The 19,791-nt window shown below is 35.3% G+C and overlaps 1 protein-coding gene across 1 annotated transcript in view; it reads left to right on the forward strand.

The window, feature by feature from the left end:
- Positions 1-19,791, forward strand: part of LOC129264781 (ADAM 17-like protease) — a 27,059-nt gene continuing 7,268 nt past the window's right edge. The window contains exons 1-14 of the mRNA XM_054902727.2: positions 1-125; positions 3,431-3,564; positions 4,018-4,106; positions 4,638-4,717; positions 5,272-5,369; positions 5,881-6,020; positions 6,464-6,550; positions 7,616-7,708; positions 9,425-9,560; positions 11,426-11,536; positions 12,568-12,698; positions 13,445-13,514; positions 14,049-14,184; positions 17,976-18,146. Coding sequence (XP_054758702.2) covers positions 103-125; positions 3,431-3,564; positions 4,018-4,106; positions 4,638-4,717; positions 5,272-5,369; positions 5,881-6,020; positions 6,464-6,550; positions 7,616-7,708; positions 9,425-9,560; positions 11,426-11,536; positions 12,568-12,698; positions 13,445-13,514; positions 14,049-14,184; positions 17,976-18,146 — 1,499 coding nt within the window. The 5' untranslated portion in view covers positions 1-102. The remainder of the gene's footprint in view (positions 126-3,430; positions 3,565-4,017; positions 4,107-4,637; positions 4,718-5,271; positions 5,370-5,880; positions 6,021-6,463; positions 6,551-7,615; positions 7,709-9,424; positions 9,561-11,425; positions 11,537-12,567; positions 12,699-13,444; positions 13,515-14,048; positions 14,185-17,975; positions 18,147-19,791) is intronic.

Genomic DNA, 19,791 nt, shown 5'->3' on the forward strand with positions numbered 1-19,791 from the left:
TTACACCATGTGTTACACCACTATGAAGGAATTCATAGTTCCAGTGTTAGGCATCACTATGCAAAAAGGAGTACAGATGAGGTCGAAATTGGAGTCAGGAGGATGTCATTACAAATGCTTGGCAGGTAATTCAAGGATCTTGCTGACTCATAATTAAAAAGTTTATTAGGGTCACTCAGCAAAGACCAGAAAATTGTTGTGTTTAGATGTGCTTCAGCTCTGCGGAGCCTTTCACCAACATTTTCATCTGATAAGTTGTCAGATTTGACCACTTTGATTTTGATTGGCTGAGAAGCGCTGTTACTATGCTACATGTACAGTAACTTTTGGATGAAACGGGAGTTGTCGGATAAAACGATCGACAAGTCCTTTTATGAAACATTCCCCTGGAGATGCAATGAAACCTAAATTCTATAAAGACCATTCCACGAATTGGAGTGAGTGTTTGGATGTGTGTGTGTGCAATTTAGTTATAACAGATGTGTCATATGACTATTAACGTTGGTGACCGATCTTAATTTGATAAAATGTTCATCTGTTCACGAGATGGACATGTATCATAAAATTTTCGTCATGAAACAATCAGCAGAGGAAGTGAAAGCTGACATGTATTAAACAGAACTGTCATTGAAGTAAAAACAGAGCTCTATCCTGCCCTTATGCAGTTTAATCCGGGACTGCCAGTCAATACACAAGGATGTGTGAGATCAAAATAAATTAAACTTTACCCATATTATTCTAGAAAGCATTTGTAGTGATTGGTTTACAATGTATATGCATGCATACATTGATATTTTTTGTACAAAGCAAGCGGTAGTACATGTATATCAATTGTTGATCCGCAGCTCTGACTCATGTACTTCAATTCTGAGGCTGAAACTTGTCGTCGCCCATAGCAAGATACATGTAGACATGTACATGTAGTCTAGGTTTACAGGCTTGTTTCACTTGCCATTTTTGTAGTGTTTTGTATCAATTGACATGTAGACTGGCAGAGGATGCAGATCTTCTAATACAAAAATGTACATATACACATGTTTAGTATGGATTGTTGCAGAAGTGAAATTCATTTTGGATCTAATACTTGTACATCAATTGGGAAAACAAGTTAGCTTGTTTTTGTTAAATCTTAGATGTAAGACTACTAGGCTAAGGGTAGAGGAGAAGGAAAATTGACAAATTTAGGGGCATCCTGCTGGCTTAGTTCTATGATGTCTTTAGCCAATGGGCTGATTGATAGTGAACTCTGGTTTTGTAATACATGTATCTCGAGAAAGATTCTTGATGAGGAAGCAGTGTGCTCAAATAGATTGTTGTGATGAGTGTATACATCAGTCTTTGTACATGTTGTAGTAATATGAATTCAGTACTTGTAAATGTAATTCATAGACCCTGGGGCACTATACTAGTGGAATGCCAAAATTTATACATTTTATAGTTAATACATGTACAAGTCCATGCGGAATTGAGCAGTGAGCATACAGTGTAAATTGACCTAAAAACATAACATGATCTGATTTCATGACAAGTGATTTGTTTTGGGGGATTAGCTTCATTCTAGATCATGTTACAATTTCATACTGATAATATATCATGGCTTTTGGATATTCAATATAAAAAGCTTATGTACATGCTGTACATGTTTCCATCTTTCACTCTTGATTTGTTTATGAACATGATATGAATTCTGGATCCTGAAAAAATCTACAATATTGCTAGATCTTCTCTAATTTTTATTTTTTGTAATGTTTACACTGTTTAGGTCGTGGTTGGCACAAAATGTCCCTCCCTGTATTTCATTTTACTTTCTACTTGTATTTTAAGCTTTTGATAATTGGGACACAATGTTTATATTTATTTTTCATTTATTTGTTTATTCATTTATTTATTTATTTATTCATTCATTCATTCATTTATCTATTTATTTATTTTTATTCAGTCATTCATTCAATTTAGTTCAACTCCAGTTGGCCGCCATTTTAACCTCCCCAACCACTCCATCACTGACATGATGCTACAGGGCATCGAATCTTTAGGTACCCGTCCTGACTCAGTCCGTACTAGCAGGGAGAAGCTCTGGATGAGACGACTTCGCACCACCCAACCTCATGGCCTGAACATCCAAGAGGGGAACGACTGATTTTTCTTTCCTATCCACTTTCAATTTATATATACATATAATTTTTCCCCTCAGCTCTTTTGAATAGTTACATTATAGTTTCTTACTCTACTTTCCTCCCATATCTCATACAAGCTCAGCTCCAATTTTTCCTTCCTTATTCAGGCGATATAATAATTATTATATATATATATATATATATATTTGTTTTTTCTCCACTCACCTCTTTTAGATTTACCACATTTGCTTATTTACATGTATACTATGGTTTCTTCATAATACACCCCCTCTCTTCTATATTTGCTTTTACCTTCTTAGGCAATTTGCTTCCTCTTTTTTACATATACAGGTTTTTTTTTTTTTTTTTTTTTTTTTTTTTTTTTTTTTTTTTTTCCCCTACTATATAGTCTTATGTTTTTTTCCCGTCACACCTAGCGGATTACAATATCAGTTACACCATATGTGTATTTATATATTTTTTCATATACATTTCTTTTTTGGATATATTTATATACATATCACTTATAGATACATATTTACACTTACCTTCTTCTCTTAGTTTGTTTAATGCTTTATCATATATACTTATATGTCTTTTGCACATTATCAGTTGTTCCCCATTCTTTTTCTTTTTTTCCCCCACTCTTATGCACCAGTTTATTAAGCCTTTCTTTGTAACCTGTTTGACCCACCTCTCACTAATTCTCTTGTTTTTCATCCCATTATCACTGTTTTGTTCCAGATCCTGTTTGATGTTGCCTGCCTCATTATTTTAATCCCTCTTGGCTTGAGGTCTTTTACTGGCCTTACTTACACTAACTTCCCTTTGCGTCTGCCTACTCCTTTTCTTTCATCCCCTTCACTAACCTGATTGGTCTTCTCTACTCACTAATGCCCCTTTTGTCTCCTTGTTTCTAGTGTTGCTGTAGCATGTTTGTGGTCTATATTATGGTTGTTCCACTTTATATGTTTGTCATTTTGCCTCCGACGAAGATTCTGCTAGGATCGAAAGCTTAGGCCCCTTTTTGACTTTCTAATTTACTCCATTGGCTCTCTTTTATTAGATAAGCAGTTTTCAGCAGCTTCTTTTTGCCATTGATTTAATTTATTCATTAAACTTTGTGGGGTTTTAAAGGAATGTTATAAATCTTAGAATTGATAAGGTTTGCTCAAAACTTTTTCTTTATTTAAATTTGTTTTTCAATTTCTATAATAACTTCAGTTGGTTGACATGTGATGCTAATTCTTTGATTATTGTTATTACTAACTATTGATTGTATTTTTGTTTTTATTTGTCACCCCAACAATCAGAGAATTCAACATGGAGCTGACCAAGCGACAGGGTCTTTTTACCTCTGACTTTTCAGTGTATGCAGTAGGGCAAGATGGTGTGGAGAGGCCTCATTCTGTAGATTTAGACTCATATTATATGGGTTATCTGGAAGGTGAAAATATTGTACCTCATTATTCAGTTTTAAAAAAAAAATCAATTATTTTCTAGCAAATGTCTTTTAGAATATGCACATGTTATTATTGATGAATATGTTTATGGTAATTAAATGTTCAAAAGAATTTAAATGAATATTTGTAAATTTGACTTTTGCAAATTATGTATATTAGGAACTAGAAAGTGCAACTGTATGAGATATTTAGAGGATTGCATTCCATAATGAATTCGAGATTGATTCCTAGTTCATTGCTAATTCTAAATCTCCATGCTCTTCATGTTCTTTTAACTTTTAGTTGTCCTCTGAACGTATTACTTAATATTTTTTTTCAAACATGTTTCTAAGATTTTTTTTCCTCTGTTAGTATGTACAGAGTCTGGGAAATTATTCATGTTCAGTACATGTAATTCTTGTCAATCATATGATTTGTTGTCTTTGTCATACATGTAGATGATCCTGATAGTGTGGTGAAAATGCACTTAGAAGGAGATGACATCACAGCTAGAATTTACACAAGAGAGGAGCAATATACAATTGAGGTAATGATGGATGGATGGATGTGTGGATGGATGGATGGATGGATAGATGATGGATTGGTGGGTGGGTGGATGGATGGAAGGATGGATGGACGGATGTGTGGACGTATGGACGGATGGGTGGATGGATGGATGGATGGATGGATGGATGGATGGATGGATGGATGGATGGATGGATGGATGGATGGACGGATGGATGGATGGATGAAACAAAGAAAGAGTGTAAAGACGAAAGAAATATAGAAAGAAACAGAAAAGATAGAAAGTAAGAGAGGGTGAGAGAGAAACAGATGAAGGAGAGATGGGAAGGCAAGGGATTGGTCAGAAACAAAGAAATGAATAAATGATCATGGAAAGAAATGAAGAAGAAAGAAAGGACGGATGAAAGTGAGGAAGAAAATTAAATCAATAAGAAGAAAGGCAAGAAGGAAAGATGAAGAAAGAGGGAAGGAAGAATGAAAGTAAGGAAAGAAATACAGTTAGAAAGAAGAAGAAAGCTCATACTTGATCTGCTTGTTTCTATCTCTTTCACAGCCATCTTGGAGACACATAAAAGAACCACACAACTTTAGCATGATAGCATACCGCAGCTCAGATATCAAACAAAATACAACGTAAGTTGCTACTCCATCTTAATTAAAAGGCCATTCAAGTTTAACAGTGCGTGCATATTCCTAACCACCCTCTGTAAATACTTGCCTCCTGAATTAACTTGAAAAGGGATTGGTGATAAGTATTTTCATATTCTCTTCAGTTTTTTTTTTCTCTATTTATGGCAATGATTTATCTTGTCATATATATATATTTTTGTTTTTGTGGGGTGGAATTTATTGATGCACATATATTTTTTCCACTTATCACTAGATTTGTCAAGTGATTTTCTGTCCTTATCCCAAGCTGTTGATCTTTGAAAGATGTAGTGTATAGGGAGACTATCCCATATTATGATGTGGTAGCCTTTCATGTTTTTTTTTGTGCTCGCCTAAACAAAGGGGTTAAATAAAAAATGAAAACACTCTGTCAAAACAACATTACAAATTTGACTTTTGTAATTTGTTGAGAATGAAGATGAAATCCATTCAAATTAACTATCAATATTATCATTTTTGTTGCGTTTTCAATTCGGATTGTTACAATGACATTTTTTTTTATCCCTTTCTCTCACCAGGTCTTCATTTTGTCCACATGGACATCACTTGCCAGAAGGCATCAAGTACAAAAAGACAGAAGAACAACTCAATGGACACAACTCAGCGCATAAATATAGTAAGGACCAAACTGTGGCAGTTCGATCACAACAATATTTTAAGAGTTCTGTAGATTTATCTAGCATTTTTATTTTACTAGTATCGTGGAGGTGAGACAACTGTATTTCATATCGGTTTGTGATTTCTATTAGCATGTTGAGACTTCCTTTCTGAGAAGTTCTACAATCGCAGTGTCTGTTCATTTGGTAAATTAGGTATGGGTATACGCTATCCTCCAAAACCTACAATTTAATTGGATAAAGATAACTTGCACTGTGCAAAAGATACAGTCTGCTGTATTTTCATGAAAATATGAAAGTTTTCTGATGAACACTACTCTACTTGTATGCTATTTTCCCCCAGATCTATCTCATTATGATATATGTGATAGTTGTGTACTGAATTAGAATCTAAATCATGCAAGTAGTGTGTTTTGTCTAGTAATGCAATTTTCTGTGCATCCCGGCCATCTCTTCTTTTATCTTTTATCTCTTCTAATTTCTTTCTCAATTTTTTTTAATGTTTATCAGAGTCATCATCGTCATCATCACACTCTCGTCAGAAGAGAGCGCCCCCTCGTTATCACGTCTGTCCAATGCTTCTGACGGCCGATTACAGATTCTATCAATCCATGGGACAGAGTAACATGCAAATATCAATGAATTATCTGGTGAGTGCATTTAATACTTATAAACCAAGGCAGAGATCAAGCCTGTTATGGTTGCAATTTGGGGTCAATGGAAAATGCATGTTATAGCGTAATCATTCTGTCTCCATCCAAAGTGTCATAGGAACTATATATTCGTATTAGTTTTGTGTTTTTAATTAATTTCAAAGAAAATGTCTAAGGAAGAAGTTATTGTGTGAAAGCAAGCCTCAGTGTGATGACTGGCCAGGGGTGAAGTGATGATCAAAGCATGCATTTTGTGCAGGGTTATGTCCTCCTTAGCAGCTGCATTCTAAATAGTCAACGTTCTGATACCAGCCTCAAACCCGAACACATTGAATTCAGAATTTCTAGCTAAATTATCTTCTTGTACCAAGAATTATTTACCAAATAAATGTATTCTATTGAGATCTCATTTTCTTTCCCTCCCCTCCTCTGTATATCAGGTAAGTCTTGTTGATAGAGTTGACGTCCTCTACAAGGCAACTGAATGGGAACCAGGGTATTCGGGCTTCCAGTTCCAAATCAAAAAGGTAAATGCACATTGGGTAAATATTTGTGTTATGGAATTATTGTATCATCCTTTTTCATTCACTTATTCTGTCATTGTCATTTAGCTTGTTTGATTTTCAGACCAGTTTTTACCTCTTCTAATCTTAGAATATCTGGGCCTGCTTTATAAAGAGATACAACTACTGTAATTCTACCATTATGGCAACTACCATGGTAACAGGGCCCAGCAGCCAATCAGAATCAAGGTTTCCATGGAAAATGGAATGGACTACAATTCTAAGTCTTTATGAAACACCCTTGGATTGACGAATTGTGTCACAATGATAATTTGGGGTTGTGGACATTGTTGGTAATTTATTTAAGTAAAGGTACTAATGTCCAATCTCTTGCTAGTACTTGGTGGAAATAATTTCAGACGTTGTATTTGAACAAATTTTGATCTTCTAATCATTTTTGTTTTGTCAATTTCAGATGGGATTTAATCGTTTTTTGTCTTATTTCCCCCCAATGTTTTAGTTTCTATTATTGGGTATGTTCCAGAATCAAATAAAAAACAAAACAGAAAAAAAATCATGTATGAATCCAATGGCTTACGATACGAAATTATCAGTGTTTTGAAGCAATTTATTGAAACAAAGTATTTCCTAGTTGTTAGGACATAATCCTGGAAAAAATGACCCTTTTGAGCTGATTTGTAATAACAAGATCTGTGGTGACCCATGACTTCTCTTCCGATTTCTATAAACTTGGTACCCAAATATATGTGAGGCTTATAAAAAAGAGACTTCTCTAATGGCATGTCATGAAGTAGGGGTTATGTGGAAATTGCAATTTTTTTGCGGGAGGGGCATGGTCAAAATTGACCCATCCCCCTATTTTGTCAAGGGTAAATGGATAATTTTAAGTCAACATTTTTAGAAAGGATCATGGTAACATCAGGTCGGGCTACTCTTGCATAATCATATCCCATACGATATTGTTATTTATATTTGAAATTGACTACATTCAATTCCCCCCTTCTTTGTGACCTCTCTCTATATCTCTCCACCCACCCTCCCCTCATATTGTGCTTGACTTACATGAAGATTGTCATCCATCAACATCCTTCGCCGTCCTCGTCAGATAACTACAATGTTGAACGAGAGAGCAAGCCATGGGGAGTACAGGAACTCTTGGAGGTGACTTTGTGTTTGAGAATAATGCTATCAATACATTTCCAACCCCCTCCCCATGTCATGAGTGGAAAGATTTATTTCCTTTTTGTCTTATGCCATTTCATCCAAGTGCCAACTCGTCATTTGGTCTACCATCAGTTTGTCCACTATCCACATGGTCTAATTGCCATTTCGTCGAGCACAAGCACATGCCAAAGCGCCCAGGAATATGCTCATCACTTTTTATATGTAATATCTGTCCAGGATTTGCCACCGGTAAATTGCCAATTTGTCTACTGCCAACTCATCCATTCCCCACAAGGTCTACTTTCATTTAGTCTAATGCCATTCCGTCCGTCAACATCTAGTCTAACAACCATTTGGTCCAATAACCATTTGGTCCAATGATCACTTTGTCTAATCACCATTTCGTCTAATAGCCATTTAGTCCATATAACGTTTGGTCTTATTGTCAATTATGCAAAATGAAGGAAAATAAAATGGATATATTAATAGACCCACTGGTTATGAGACGTAATGGTCATAGACGAAATGGTGATTAGACGAAGTGATCATTGGACCAAATGGTTATTGGACCAAATGGTTGTTAGACTAGATGTTGATGGACGGAATGGCATTAGACGAAATGAAAGTAGACCTTGTGGGGAATGGATGAGTTGGCAGTAGACAAATTGGCAATTTACCGGTGGCAAATCCTGGACAGATATTACATATAAAAAGTGATGAGCATATTCCTGGATATTTGGCATGTGCTTGTAATTCAAGGTACTTGGGGAAGTTAAAAACTGATCCAGAGGTTCAGGATTTGAGCCCTGGTTACATCTTTTAGATGGAGACATGTCAGTCCCAGAAATAAATAATCATATCTGATTGATAACTCGTCTTTAAAAATTCAAATGCAGGTACGATTAGGCTCAGAATGGTATCAAAACCATATGCTTCTTTATTCACAATCCTTTGTGGTTATATTCAAAATAAAATATTCACTTGTTACTTTACCACAATGATACAATTGAACAATGATATGGTATAATAAGTCTTGTAATTTATTGATGTAGGATCAAATGAAGAAAAATTGTCTACTCGCATGCCTTGCTTTAGTTTGCTTGTGCTTGATGAATGGACAATAATAAAGCAATATTTGCTAGCCTTGGGGCGATATGACATATATCGCTCAAACTAGATTTATATCGCTTGAGTCGTAGACGAGGGTGATATCAATTTAGTGAGGGCGATATATGTCCTTTTGCCCCCAGGTCAGTCAATATTGCTATTATTAAACAATTAGACATCTAGAGCAAAAATCGTTAAAATTAAGATATTTTAGAGTTTGTGAATAAGAATATCTATTTTGTCATGTTGAGCAGACTGGGCTTCTGAACTTTACCATTGTGACGTAATTGAAATGACGTGTCCCTGGCCTGGGGACACAGTATCCAGCGTTGTCTCAACTTGATTAACATTGTGACGTATAGCACTGGACGTGTACAAAAAATGCGTAGAATACCCGGATGTTGGCTCTGCCTTATTGCCGGCTACATTGCCACGCATTTTCCCATTTAATTTCCTGAGCAGGCAATAAATTGGGTCTGTGGATAAACAATTGAAAACTTATTGACCGACCATTTGATCACAGTCATAAGCAGACAATAATGTATTAAAGTTGCCCAGCTCAGATGTCTGATACGGTTAATAATAAATGATATATCTCTCTTGCAGGTTTACAGTAAGGAAGATCACAGCGCCTTCTGCTTGGCTCATCTATTCACCTATCAAGATTTCTCCAACGGTGTACTTGGTCTTGCGTACATAGGCACACCAAGAAGCAATGCTGTAGGTGGCATATGTACTTCAGGTGAGTTAGGCTTACCTTGATTGAGTGGATTCTGGAAAGGACTCGGCCTGAGTCATTTCATTTTATTAGGTAAACCGTAGTTAATTCCAGTTGAAATTGAGTACAATAAACTTTTGCTGTTGAGCATGCATCTCAAATAGATGAGAGTGTGTGTTGATTTCCAATGTTAGACAAATTTAAATTCTCTGATGGTCACAGTGCAATACAGGCTTGAATAAGCCAGTTCGTAGGTCCACTCTGCGCATGATCAGAGGAAGGTCATTGGTAGTAAATTGACATGGTGGTTTAAAATTTAATTAGTTAAGCACCAACTCTGAAGTCTTGATCATTCATATATTCTTTTGAATTGTGTTTTTCAATTACATCCACAAAAAACAATAATGCGTTCACGAACGACTGGTATTTCACAGTTTGCCAAGTACACTGTACATGTACATTGTACAACATGCTATGATATGCATTCAAAATAGAATGCAACAGATACCTTCATAAAGTGTTTATTGATGTGGTATTCTAGTCACCTGGTCCAGACCTTCATTTTTTAGGAGCGCGATCGCGCCGGCGCTCCTACCGCGCTCCTAAAAAAAAATAAGGAGAACAAAAAATCGCGCTCCTAAAAAAAAAAAAAAAAGCCTTCACAAAAAGTTGCTGAAATTTCACATTTTACATCTTTATATTCACAAAATAGGCATCTGTTTTCCATAATTCCTTGAAATTATTTTGATTTAGTTGGAAACTACCGAAAAAGTGAAGAATATTCACCTCTTTCCTGACTCTGATTTGATTTTAAACTTGGTAAATATTGTAGTCCCATATGTAGATTTTCATGGCAACACCATGGTAAAGTAAAGAGGATTAAGTTATTGGAGGTGGGCTCCTGGGGTGATGTTCTGAAAATTGTCTTAACTTTTCTTGTAACTTTTCTTGTAAGTCAGCAAGATAACAGCTCGCTAAAATTCTCTTAAATTGGTATTCTGAAAATTGTCTTATCTCTGTAAGGACGTCCCCTATTTTATCTCTGACATGCCCAATATTTTATCATCAACCAATCATTAAGCTTGTTAATGTATATGCATTATAGGTCAACCAATGGAAGTGTCTCTTCTGAAAAATAATGAAGCGCATCGTTGATATGAGGCGTAATTTCCTTGCGCCCCCGACGCTTATGCTTGTGCGCTTCTGTGCTAAAAATACACGTGGCTCTTCTCAAAGACATATTTTCTCTGAAAAGATTCATCGTATCGAACACCAATTTTTAATTGCTGAAAAGTCTACCAATCCGTCGTTTTAATGTCTTTGGAATTTCTCCTTTTGTAAAACATGATGTTCTTGCGGGATGCAGCAAAAAATAATTATTGCAGACAGACAAATATCGCATGCAACAATAAGTTACAATAGCCCCCTACCTCTTGTAAATTCTCTTGTATTTTGCAAGGAAATTAACAGAATGCAAAGATAAGATAATTTTCAGAATACCTTTTATCTCGATATGTTATCTTTCGCAAAGGGATATTTATACGCCGTTTTTAACTTTACTCATAATTCTAGCTCTGACATCATACGCGCTCAGCAAAAGTTACAAGAAAAGATACAAGAATTTTCGGAATACGGATTTATTGTAACTCTAAAGAAACGAGAATATTTCTCCTGAGACAATTTTCAGAATACGGCCCCTGGGTTTAAATTAACAATTAAATAAACACAGGGGCACTAATCTGAAGGAAAAGGGACACTTCCTTTGTATTTATGGTACTTTTTGATAGAATGGGTACATGTAATTATGTTCACATAAATTTTTGAAATAGGGACTATTTAAGGAATCAGAGGCCCTAATCGTACATCCTGACATTCTCTTGTTATTATAGTGTATTATGCTGGCAATGGCAAGCGACAATACCTGAACACTGGTCTGACAACAACCGTCAATTGGGGACGGCGTGTGTTGACAGAAGAGGCAGACTTAGTTACTGCACATGGTGAGTTATACTGTTATGTCATCAACATAACTATGCACTTCTATGATTGATTTATCATACACTGTATTTTATAGAGGACAGAATAACTCATTGAATGAGTCACTGTTAATTGGGAGTCATTGCATTCGATTTTAGTACATGTATGTATGATATACACTTTCTATCTAAACTCTGGACTGTTTCAATCGAAGCACCCCCTTTTCAAGAAAATTGTGAAAATCAATGATTAATTATTGGATTCTGTCTTATAATCAAAATACATTTATTGGCAATAGAAATTGATTAGATCAGTATTCGACATGTGTACAACAGTATAAAGCATATGGTTTCAAAAAAATGAAAACTCGTCCACTCACCACATGGTCTACCTTCATTTATTCTAATACCATTCCGTCCATCAACATTTCGTCTAAAAACCATTAGGTCCAATCATCACTTTGTCTAATCACCATTTCATCTAATAACCAGTTGGTCCAATAACCATTTTTCTTTTCATTCATTTTGTACAATTAACACTTTAGTTTAATTAGACCAAATGGTACATTAGACGAAATGAAAGTAGACCATGTGGTGAGTGGACGAACTGATGATAGAGCAAATGGTATTAGACGATTTGGCAATTGGACGAATTGGCACTAGACGAATTGGAAATCAACCTTTCACCCTTTGCTGTATAATTGTGTAATTGAACCACAGACTATTATCATTAGGGCAGCTTCCACAACTATCATCTTATATAATCTATACTTACATGTATTTCCAATTTGTACCATATTTTCTGGAAATGAAGTGCATATTTTTTTGTCAGGAAAACATCCTGAAAAGAGCTGTGTAGTTAATGCATAGATAGAGAGGTATATTATCTTTTGTTTATTAATGTACATTTTTCCCTGATGGATCTTCTTTTTTCAGTCAAGTTGGGATCACGGTTATTACATGACCACTGTGTTCTCCAGAAAATGTAGTAGGTGTTTACTTAAATATGCAGTTGAAAGCCTCTTTATATTGCTTGTTTGGTTGCTCTCCCACAGAGTTGGGTCACAATTTTGGCAGTGAGCATGATCCGGGTGATGAGGGCGACGAATGCGCCCCTGGTAACTCCCAGGGTGGCAACTTCCTCATGTACCCTGCATCCGTCACCGGTTCTTACGAAAACAACAGGGTGAGTTCTTTAAAGAGTCTTTGTAGAAGTAATTGTAATGGCAATTATGATGGTGACATGGTGATGTTGATGGAGATGATGATGATGATGATGATGGTGATGATGGTGTGATGATGATGATGATGATGATGATGGTGGTGGTGGTGATGGTGATGATGATGATGATGACAGTGGTGGTGGTAATGGTGGTGATGGTGGTGGTAATGGTGGTGATGGTGGTGATGATTATACTGATGATACATATGATGATTATGATGACGATGGTGATGATGATGAGGAGGATGATAATGAAAAAGATTTGATACTGGGTGTTTGGGATGGTGATTGAAATGATAATGGTGATGATAAGGATAATAACATTCATATTGATATTTATAACATCATCAACAATGAAGTACAATATTATGTTATATTATATTATATCCACACACTCACGAGACAATGAACTCAATGCCCCGTTCTCCTCAAGGCCAGGGATATTTATGATTGCACATATACATGTAAGATCATTCTTTGACAGAGGACCTAAGTATTCTGATGGGAATCAACATTGGATCTTTAGATCCACAAGAGTCCAGTGATTTACTGTAGAAAATGGATCATAATGAAAGTTATTAGAGAATGCTATTCCCATTCAGATTTTACATTCAAATTGAAATAAAGAAAACATGCAGTGTTGCAATCAGGAATAGTGGACTAAATATTCTTTCAATTTAACTTTGTTTTTTTCCCCCAAATGATATCAGAAATTCTCCATTTGTAGTAAGAGGCTTATTGCACCAGTGCTGAGGGAGAAATCTGCAAGATGTTTTGTAGGTGTGTATCCTATGTCATGTAACTCTTTCAGAACCAAAGGGTGTCACTTGTTTTAAGATTGTACCAACCATGATCACTGATTATTTTACAAATGTCTACACCTCTACACTCTAAGGTACACAAATATGTCGAAGACAGAAGTTGGAGGAAATGTATTCCCCTTTCAGATGATGCTCCGTATAGCTACTGTATCTGATTTTAAGCATTGCAAGTAGACAAATTTCAAATACGTGTATGTACTTGACTGTGTTTTCCTATTAACCATCATCTTCTTCTCCTTTGACAACCATTTTTTGGGGTAATATGCTGTGCATTTATCTAAAAGTATCCCATGATAGCATAAATTGGCTGATAAATATTTCACATACTCAATTTACTTTCTTTAACTTGACACATTTCTATAAACACCTCATGCCTTTTTTTTTCTTGGTACAAAGTAGGGCCCTGCTGGTATGCAATTGATGAATCTCTCTGAGAAAACCCTTCTTCGGATCATTTTGAAATCCATCAATATGTTTTGTCTCCTTCCTGTAGAGCCATCTCAGACATCACTGTGCGGGAATTACCGTTTAGAACAAGGAGAACAGTGTGATGTAGGCATAGTAGATAGCAACAACCCTGATCCATGTTGTACAGCTAACTGCAGGCTAAAACCAGGAAAAATTTGCAGGTATGCCATAGTTATATCTATTGTGTACCACATTCGTGTGCATGCCTTTGTTGATATAAATGTTTCATATCATTTCTTTAGAAAAACGAGGCGCAATAGCTCAGCCAGTAGAGCGGGGGTGCGGATTCCGATGACCCGGGTTTGATTCCCACTTGGTGCGCTAGTGCCCTCTGGTAAGGCATTTATCCTCATTACCAGGTCCCTCAGAGAGAATAACTAAATTAACTCCAATCTAGAATCAACGAATATTGGTAATAGAATAAAGAAATGGATAAATAAAGATTTTGTAATATAATTTTAATCCGGTTGTTATAGGGTGTGTATGTCTCATATGGCAAGGCTCGACATTAGGGGTGGCCCGGGGCCACCAGAAATTCACCTCGGGCAACCGTTATTGAAAAAATATTAAGTTTTGGTGGCCCGAATCGGGCAACCAATAATTTTCAGTATAGCGCAATTTTTCTCCACATTTTGCACGCATTTATCAACTTTCTACAGTTCAAATTGCAAGCCAGTTCGTCATGCGCCCTTTTTGTTGATCTACACACAAACGCACACACAAAGTTGGCCTACCACTATAGCATTAAGCAGTCCCACGTGTGCATTTGTATGTATGTTTTATTTGGTTTCTTTCGAAGCTGTGTCTTTTCCGGTCTTTTCTAGCCAAACATAAACAGACAGTTACTTTCTTTCTTGTTTATAAATGACTTCTTAAAAAACTCTTGAGAAAGTAAATACTTTGGGAAGGCATTTCATTAATATGAAATGTGAATTTTTCCAACATTTTGGCAAATATAATTATAGGGAAGGAATTTTCTCACACTTTTTTTTTGCCGTTATATTATTTTCTTTCATTTTTTTTTGACAGTGGTTAAACCATTTATACCCATTCATTTTTAATGTTTTTCTTTATATTTTTCGGGCCACCAAAAAAAATTATTTGAAGGTTTTGGTGGCCCGAACGGGCCACCACCAAAAAAAGTTAATGTGGAGCCTTGCATATGGTATGTGTAATCTGTCAAACTATCTCCTTGGTATTAGAGTAAATGTAGCTTAATTATTTTCAAAGATGGTCTCCAACCTTAAAATGATAATGATTCTCTTTTGATAAAATGTATAAAATCGATTATAAATTACATCTTTGCACCAGAGATCATGGTCTTGGATTATGTCTTCGCTCCTCATCAAAACTCTTACAGGGCACCGCCTGAAAAGAAATGGGACCTTTTTATGTTGACATGACTAGAAATTACTCAAAGGATAGATGAAGACCCTAATTAAAGTTGAATTAAGTAAAATTACCCAAAATTATAACATAATTTTTCATTAAAAAATCTAGCTCCGCCATGCTTCCTCTTGTACCTTTCTTCAAAGTTATCATTTCCGATCACCCTATCAAGGGGTGGTATTCTGAGATCATTTTAACTTTGAAATATTCCATTTTATCTCTTAAAATTTATTTGGTATACTGAGATGACATTTTATCTGTTAAGAGAAAATTTGAAGTGCTATCTGCGATAAATTTTTATCTTACGTATCTAAATATGATACGCTACAGATCTGTGCCTGCGTATCCATCACCTATCCAACCATTGAAACGCGGGTGATGTGCTTATAATCAAAAATAATATTTTAAGATTTATAAAGCGCACATATCTGTCGATAATGACACTCAAGGTGCACAATTAACATAAGACGTCTTATACAATACAGAAAATGAAATAAATAAGTACATGGAAATTGAACAAATTGACAAGAAAAATTACACAATCCTTCAAAGTTGGTAGTCAAAGTAACAAGTAATCCCACAACAATTGGGCAAATGCTTGCTTCCGAAGGTGAGTACTTAATTTGTTGTGGAAGAGCTCTGGTGACTAGCAAGACTTTATGTCCAAATGGGAGTAAATTCCACAAACAGGGACCTGCAACAGAATAAGATCTGTCACCCCAAGACCTCTTCACTCGAATTTGTTGGAACTGGTCGCCCATGTTACTTGAAAAAATTTAAATAACTTTAAAATAGGGTGGGGGCTATTTTATCCCCATGACGTTCACTCTAGCGATATTTTTAGATGATTTAGCTTGAAATGTTCAAATGGAAATGATAACCAATAATATAGTCATTGAGAGTAACACCTTACAATTATTTCTGTACAATTAGAAATTATTTCATAAGATTTTTCTTGACTAATATTGTCTTTGAAATAATGCGTGTAAATGATATTGACATCGAAATAATGGTGAGAGTATTGTCATTTAAAAAAATAACTCTCTGTAAAGACATGCTAGCGTATATTGCAAGTACATTAGAATTCAATAAATTTACACAATCTTCTTCCTTTGCCACACCTATATGTAGTGGAATGGAATTTCATTGATTGAAAGAGATAAGTGTACAATAAAACAACATTTCTCATTGGATATTGCTTCAAAAATAAGTTTGTCTTACAGAGATAAAATGGTTCTTATAATACTAATTTGGAGAGATTTTAAGGGTATTTATTCTCGCTGATTTTAGCAGAGATAAAATAAATTATTTTATCTTATATAAAATGAATCTTGGAATACCACCCTTGGGGGGTGTTTCACAAAGATTTAAGAATGACTTAGAGTCGCACTTAAATACCTAGTTGTGTGCCGTATGAAAGGCGTGACTGCATTGGTCAGATCGTGTCATGAGGACGCGCTCTACTGCGTATCAATCAATAAGATCGCGCGTCACATACGTGTATCATGTACGCGTCGGCATTTAAGTGCGACTTAAAGGAGAATGAAACCCTTGAAACTAGCTGAATCCATATCAAAGAAAAAAATCAAAGAAACATATTGTTGAAAGTTTGAGGAAGATTGAATGAATAATAAGAAAGTTATGAGCATTTGAATATTGAGATCACTAATGCCATGTAGATCCTCCCATTGGCAATGCGACCAAGATCTGTGATGTCACACACGTACAACTCCCTCATTACTTTAGTACTTATTTCACTTATATTCTCACTTTTATAGAGTCTATCACAAGGTGATGTGTTCTCTTTATGAGAGGACAAGTACAGAGGTTTCACAACATTATATCATTAATCGTTTGTCATATGATTAGAACATAGAGATGTATACTTTAGAATGAGCAAAAAGAGATGTTTTGGGGTATATTTTCAGCGTCCAAAAGGGGAGAGTTGTTCATCTGTGACATCATAGATCTTGGTCGCATTGCCAATGAGAGGATCTCCATAGCATTAGTGATCTAGACATTCAAATGTTCTATTGCTAGTCCTATTTTACTCAAACTTTTGTTGATCTTATTCTTTGATTTTTCTAATTTCACAAAAGCTAACTTGCTCCAAGAGTTTCATTCTCCTTTAAGTCATACTTAAATCTTTGTGAAACACCCCCAGGTCACTCTCCAGCAGAAGGGGGTACATTGCCGGACCGCTAACAATCTAGAAGTAGTGATAGTTATATCAGCGTTTCAGTTTTAAACAAGGACATTACGAGTCATTGAAGGTTTTTATGTTACTGACATATGCAGAGCTGCCAAGTAGTACTGATTTTCCTTAATTAGAATTACTAAATATGAAAAAAATACTGATTTTTAGAGTTTCAATTATATGTGTTTTGTTGTATTATTTTGAAAATAATGTTTTTCTCACCAAAATACTGATTTTCAGCTTTAGAAAAAATTTATACTGAAATGTACTTATAATTGTCTAGGGGTGGATCCCCTGGCCCTTTAAGGATTAACATTTCTGTTCAAGTATCTTGATACAAAATTATAAATTTTATCATTCATGTAGTGACAAGAACTCTGTATGCTGTGAGAACTGCTATTACGCCCCTGTGACGAAAGTGTGCAGTGATGCCACGGAACAGAATGCGTACTGCAAGGGCAAGTCTTACTGCACATCAAGGGATATTCGATGTCCTCTACCAAACGATCTTAGAGATGGAACCAGATGCATTGATAAGTAAGTTTTCTTCAGTATACTGTTACCCTGGAAAGGACATCTATTCATGTCTATCTGTTTATAGCCGCTCAGTCTAGTATCGGTTGGTATGGTCCAGAGAGCATCTATCGCTACTTTGGCAAATTGCCTTGTTATGTAATGGATTCTTTACTTTTGTCATTAATAGTGAACATAAATATTTCATTACGTGATTGATTGTAAAACATATAACTAACTATGAGATTAGATTAGAACCATCAATGTAATATCTTTCCATTTTAATGATGCTTGAGTTCTCATGAAACATTTTACAATTGCCTTAACCCTAAAAGGACTGGGCTATTTTAGATGTATTGAGTAATAAGGGAGGGGGGAGGCGTCTGATCTCGGCCACCTTTCATGCGATTGCAATGAAATTTGGCACGCACATTCAATACCACAAAAACTACAAGCCAGTGTAAAAAATTCAAAAAATAATTATTATGAATAAAATATGCAAATTTACTCATGAAAAATATTTGCATCTTTAACACCCAATTTCACTTCAAATTTTCTTCTTTTTCTAGATGTCATCTTTGTAATCTTATATAAAGGATTCCACAAAGAAAAATTGCAAAAGTCTTATTTTTCCTTATGTAGTTCTTTGTTTTTAGGATTTCTTATGTATTTTCTTGTTTTTTTCATGTTTTGTTTTTCATTGTTTTTTTCAATGGAAATTATTACAACCATTCAACAACTAAATAAAACCCTAAATTAATTAAGCAGACCAATTAGAATAAAAAAGTAATCACCCTTTTATGAATTTCATCTCCCATAGACTTTGTACATTAAGTATAAAAATGAGCCATTTTTGGCATAACATTGTCTCATAAAAAGTCATGTGGTGTTGCGATGTTATACCCGTACGTCGCGAATTTGGTCTCAAAAGTTGCGGGAGACTTCAAATAAAAAAGTCATATAATTTTGCGGCGCTATCTTTTCGCATTCTGGGAATATCGTGCAAAGCATTGAGGGGGGCCATGATGGCCCCCAGTCCTTTTAGAGTTTACTTACACTATAATACATGTATGATTCAATATATATATCTTATTAACACTATCTAGAGGCCCCCCCCCTCAACGATTCACGCAATATTTTTGCCGCGCGAAATTTTTTTACTGGCCGCTCGCTGACTTCTTATTTTCAAGTCTTGCGCAACTTTTGAGACCAATTTTGCGTCACCCGGGTACGTGGTTCCGGAATTATGCAACATTATGTAAGTGCATGTCAGACCAAAAATTGCTCAAAAACATGAATTTGTATACAAAGTCAATGCAAATTGTGTTTTCAACCAAAAATCATAAATGTATGATTATTTTTAGTTTTGCTGGTCTAAATTTTTTTATTTTATGCTTTTTATGATCTCTGAAGAGTCCCCAACAAATTTCATTGAAAGAACAATGAGAAACAACAGGTCAAAAAACAATGAAATACATAAGAAATTGCAAAAAACAATATAATACATAAGAAAATGATTTGATATCGCAATTTTGTTCATGTAAACTTGCTAAGAATACCACAAAGAGTTTCTATACCCAAAATTAGAACATTTGGAGCTTTATTTAGGGAGTTGTGGGGAAAAGTATAATTTTGCATACTAATTATGCATAATCACTTAATAGTAATT

This window comes from Lytechinus pictus, chromosome 1 (assembly GCF_037042905.1).
Source record: "Lytechinus pictus isolate F3 Inbred chromosome 1, Lp3.0, whole genome shotgun sequence".
In the NCBI taxonomy this organism is placed as follows: domain Eukaryota; kingdom Metazoa; phylum Echinodermata; class Echinoidea; order Temnopleuroida; family Toxopneustidae; genus Lytechinus; species Lytechinus pictus.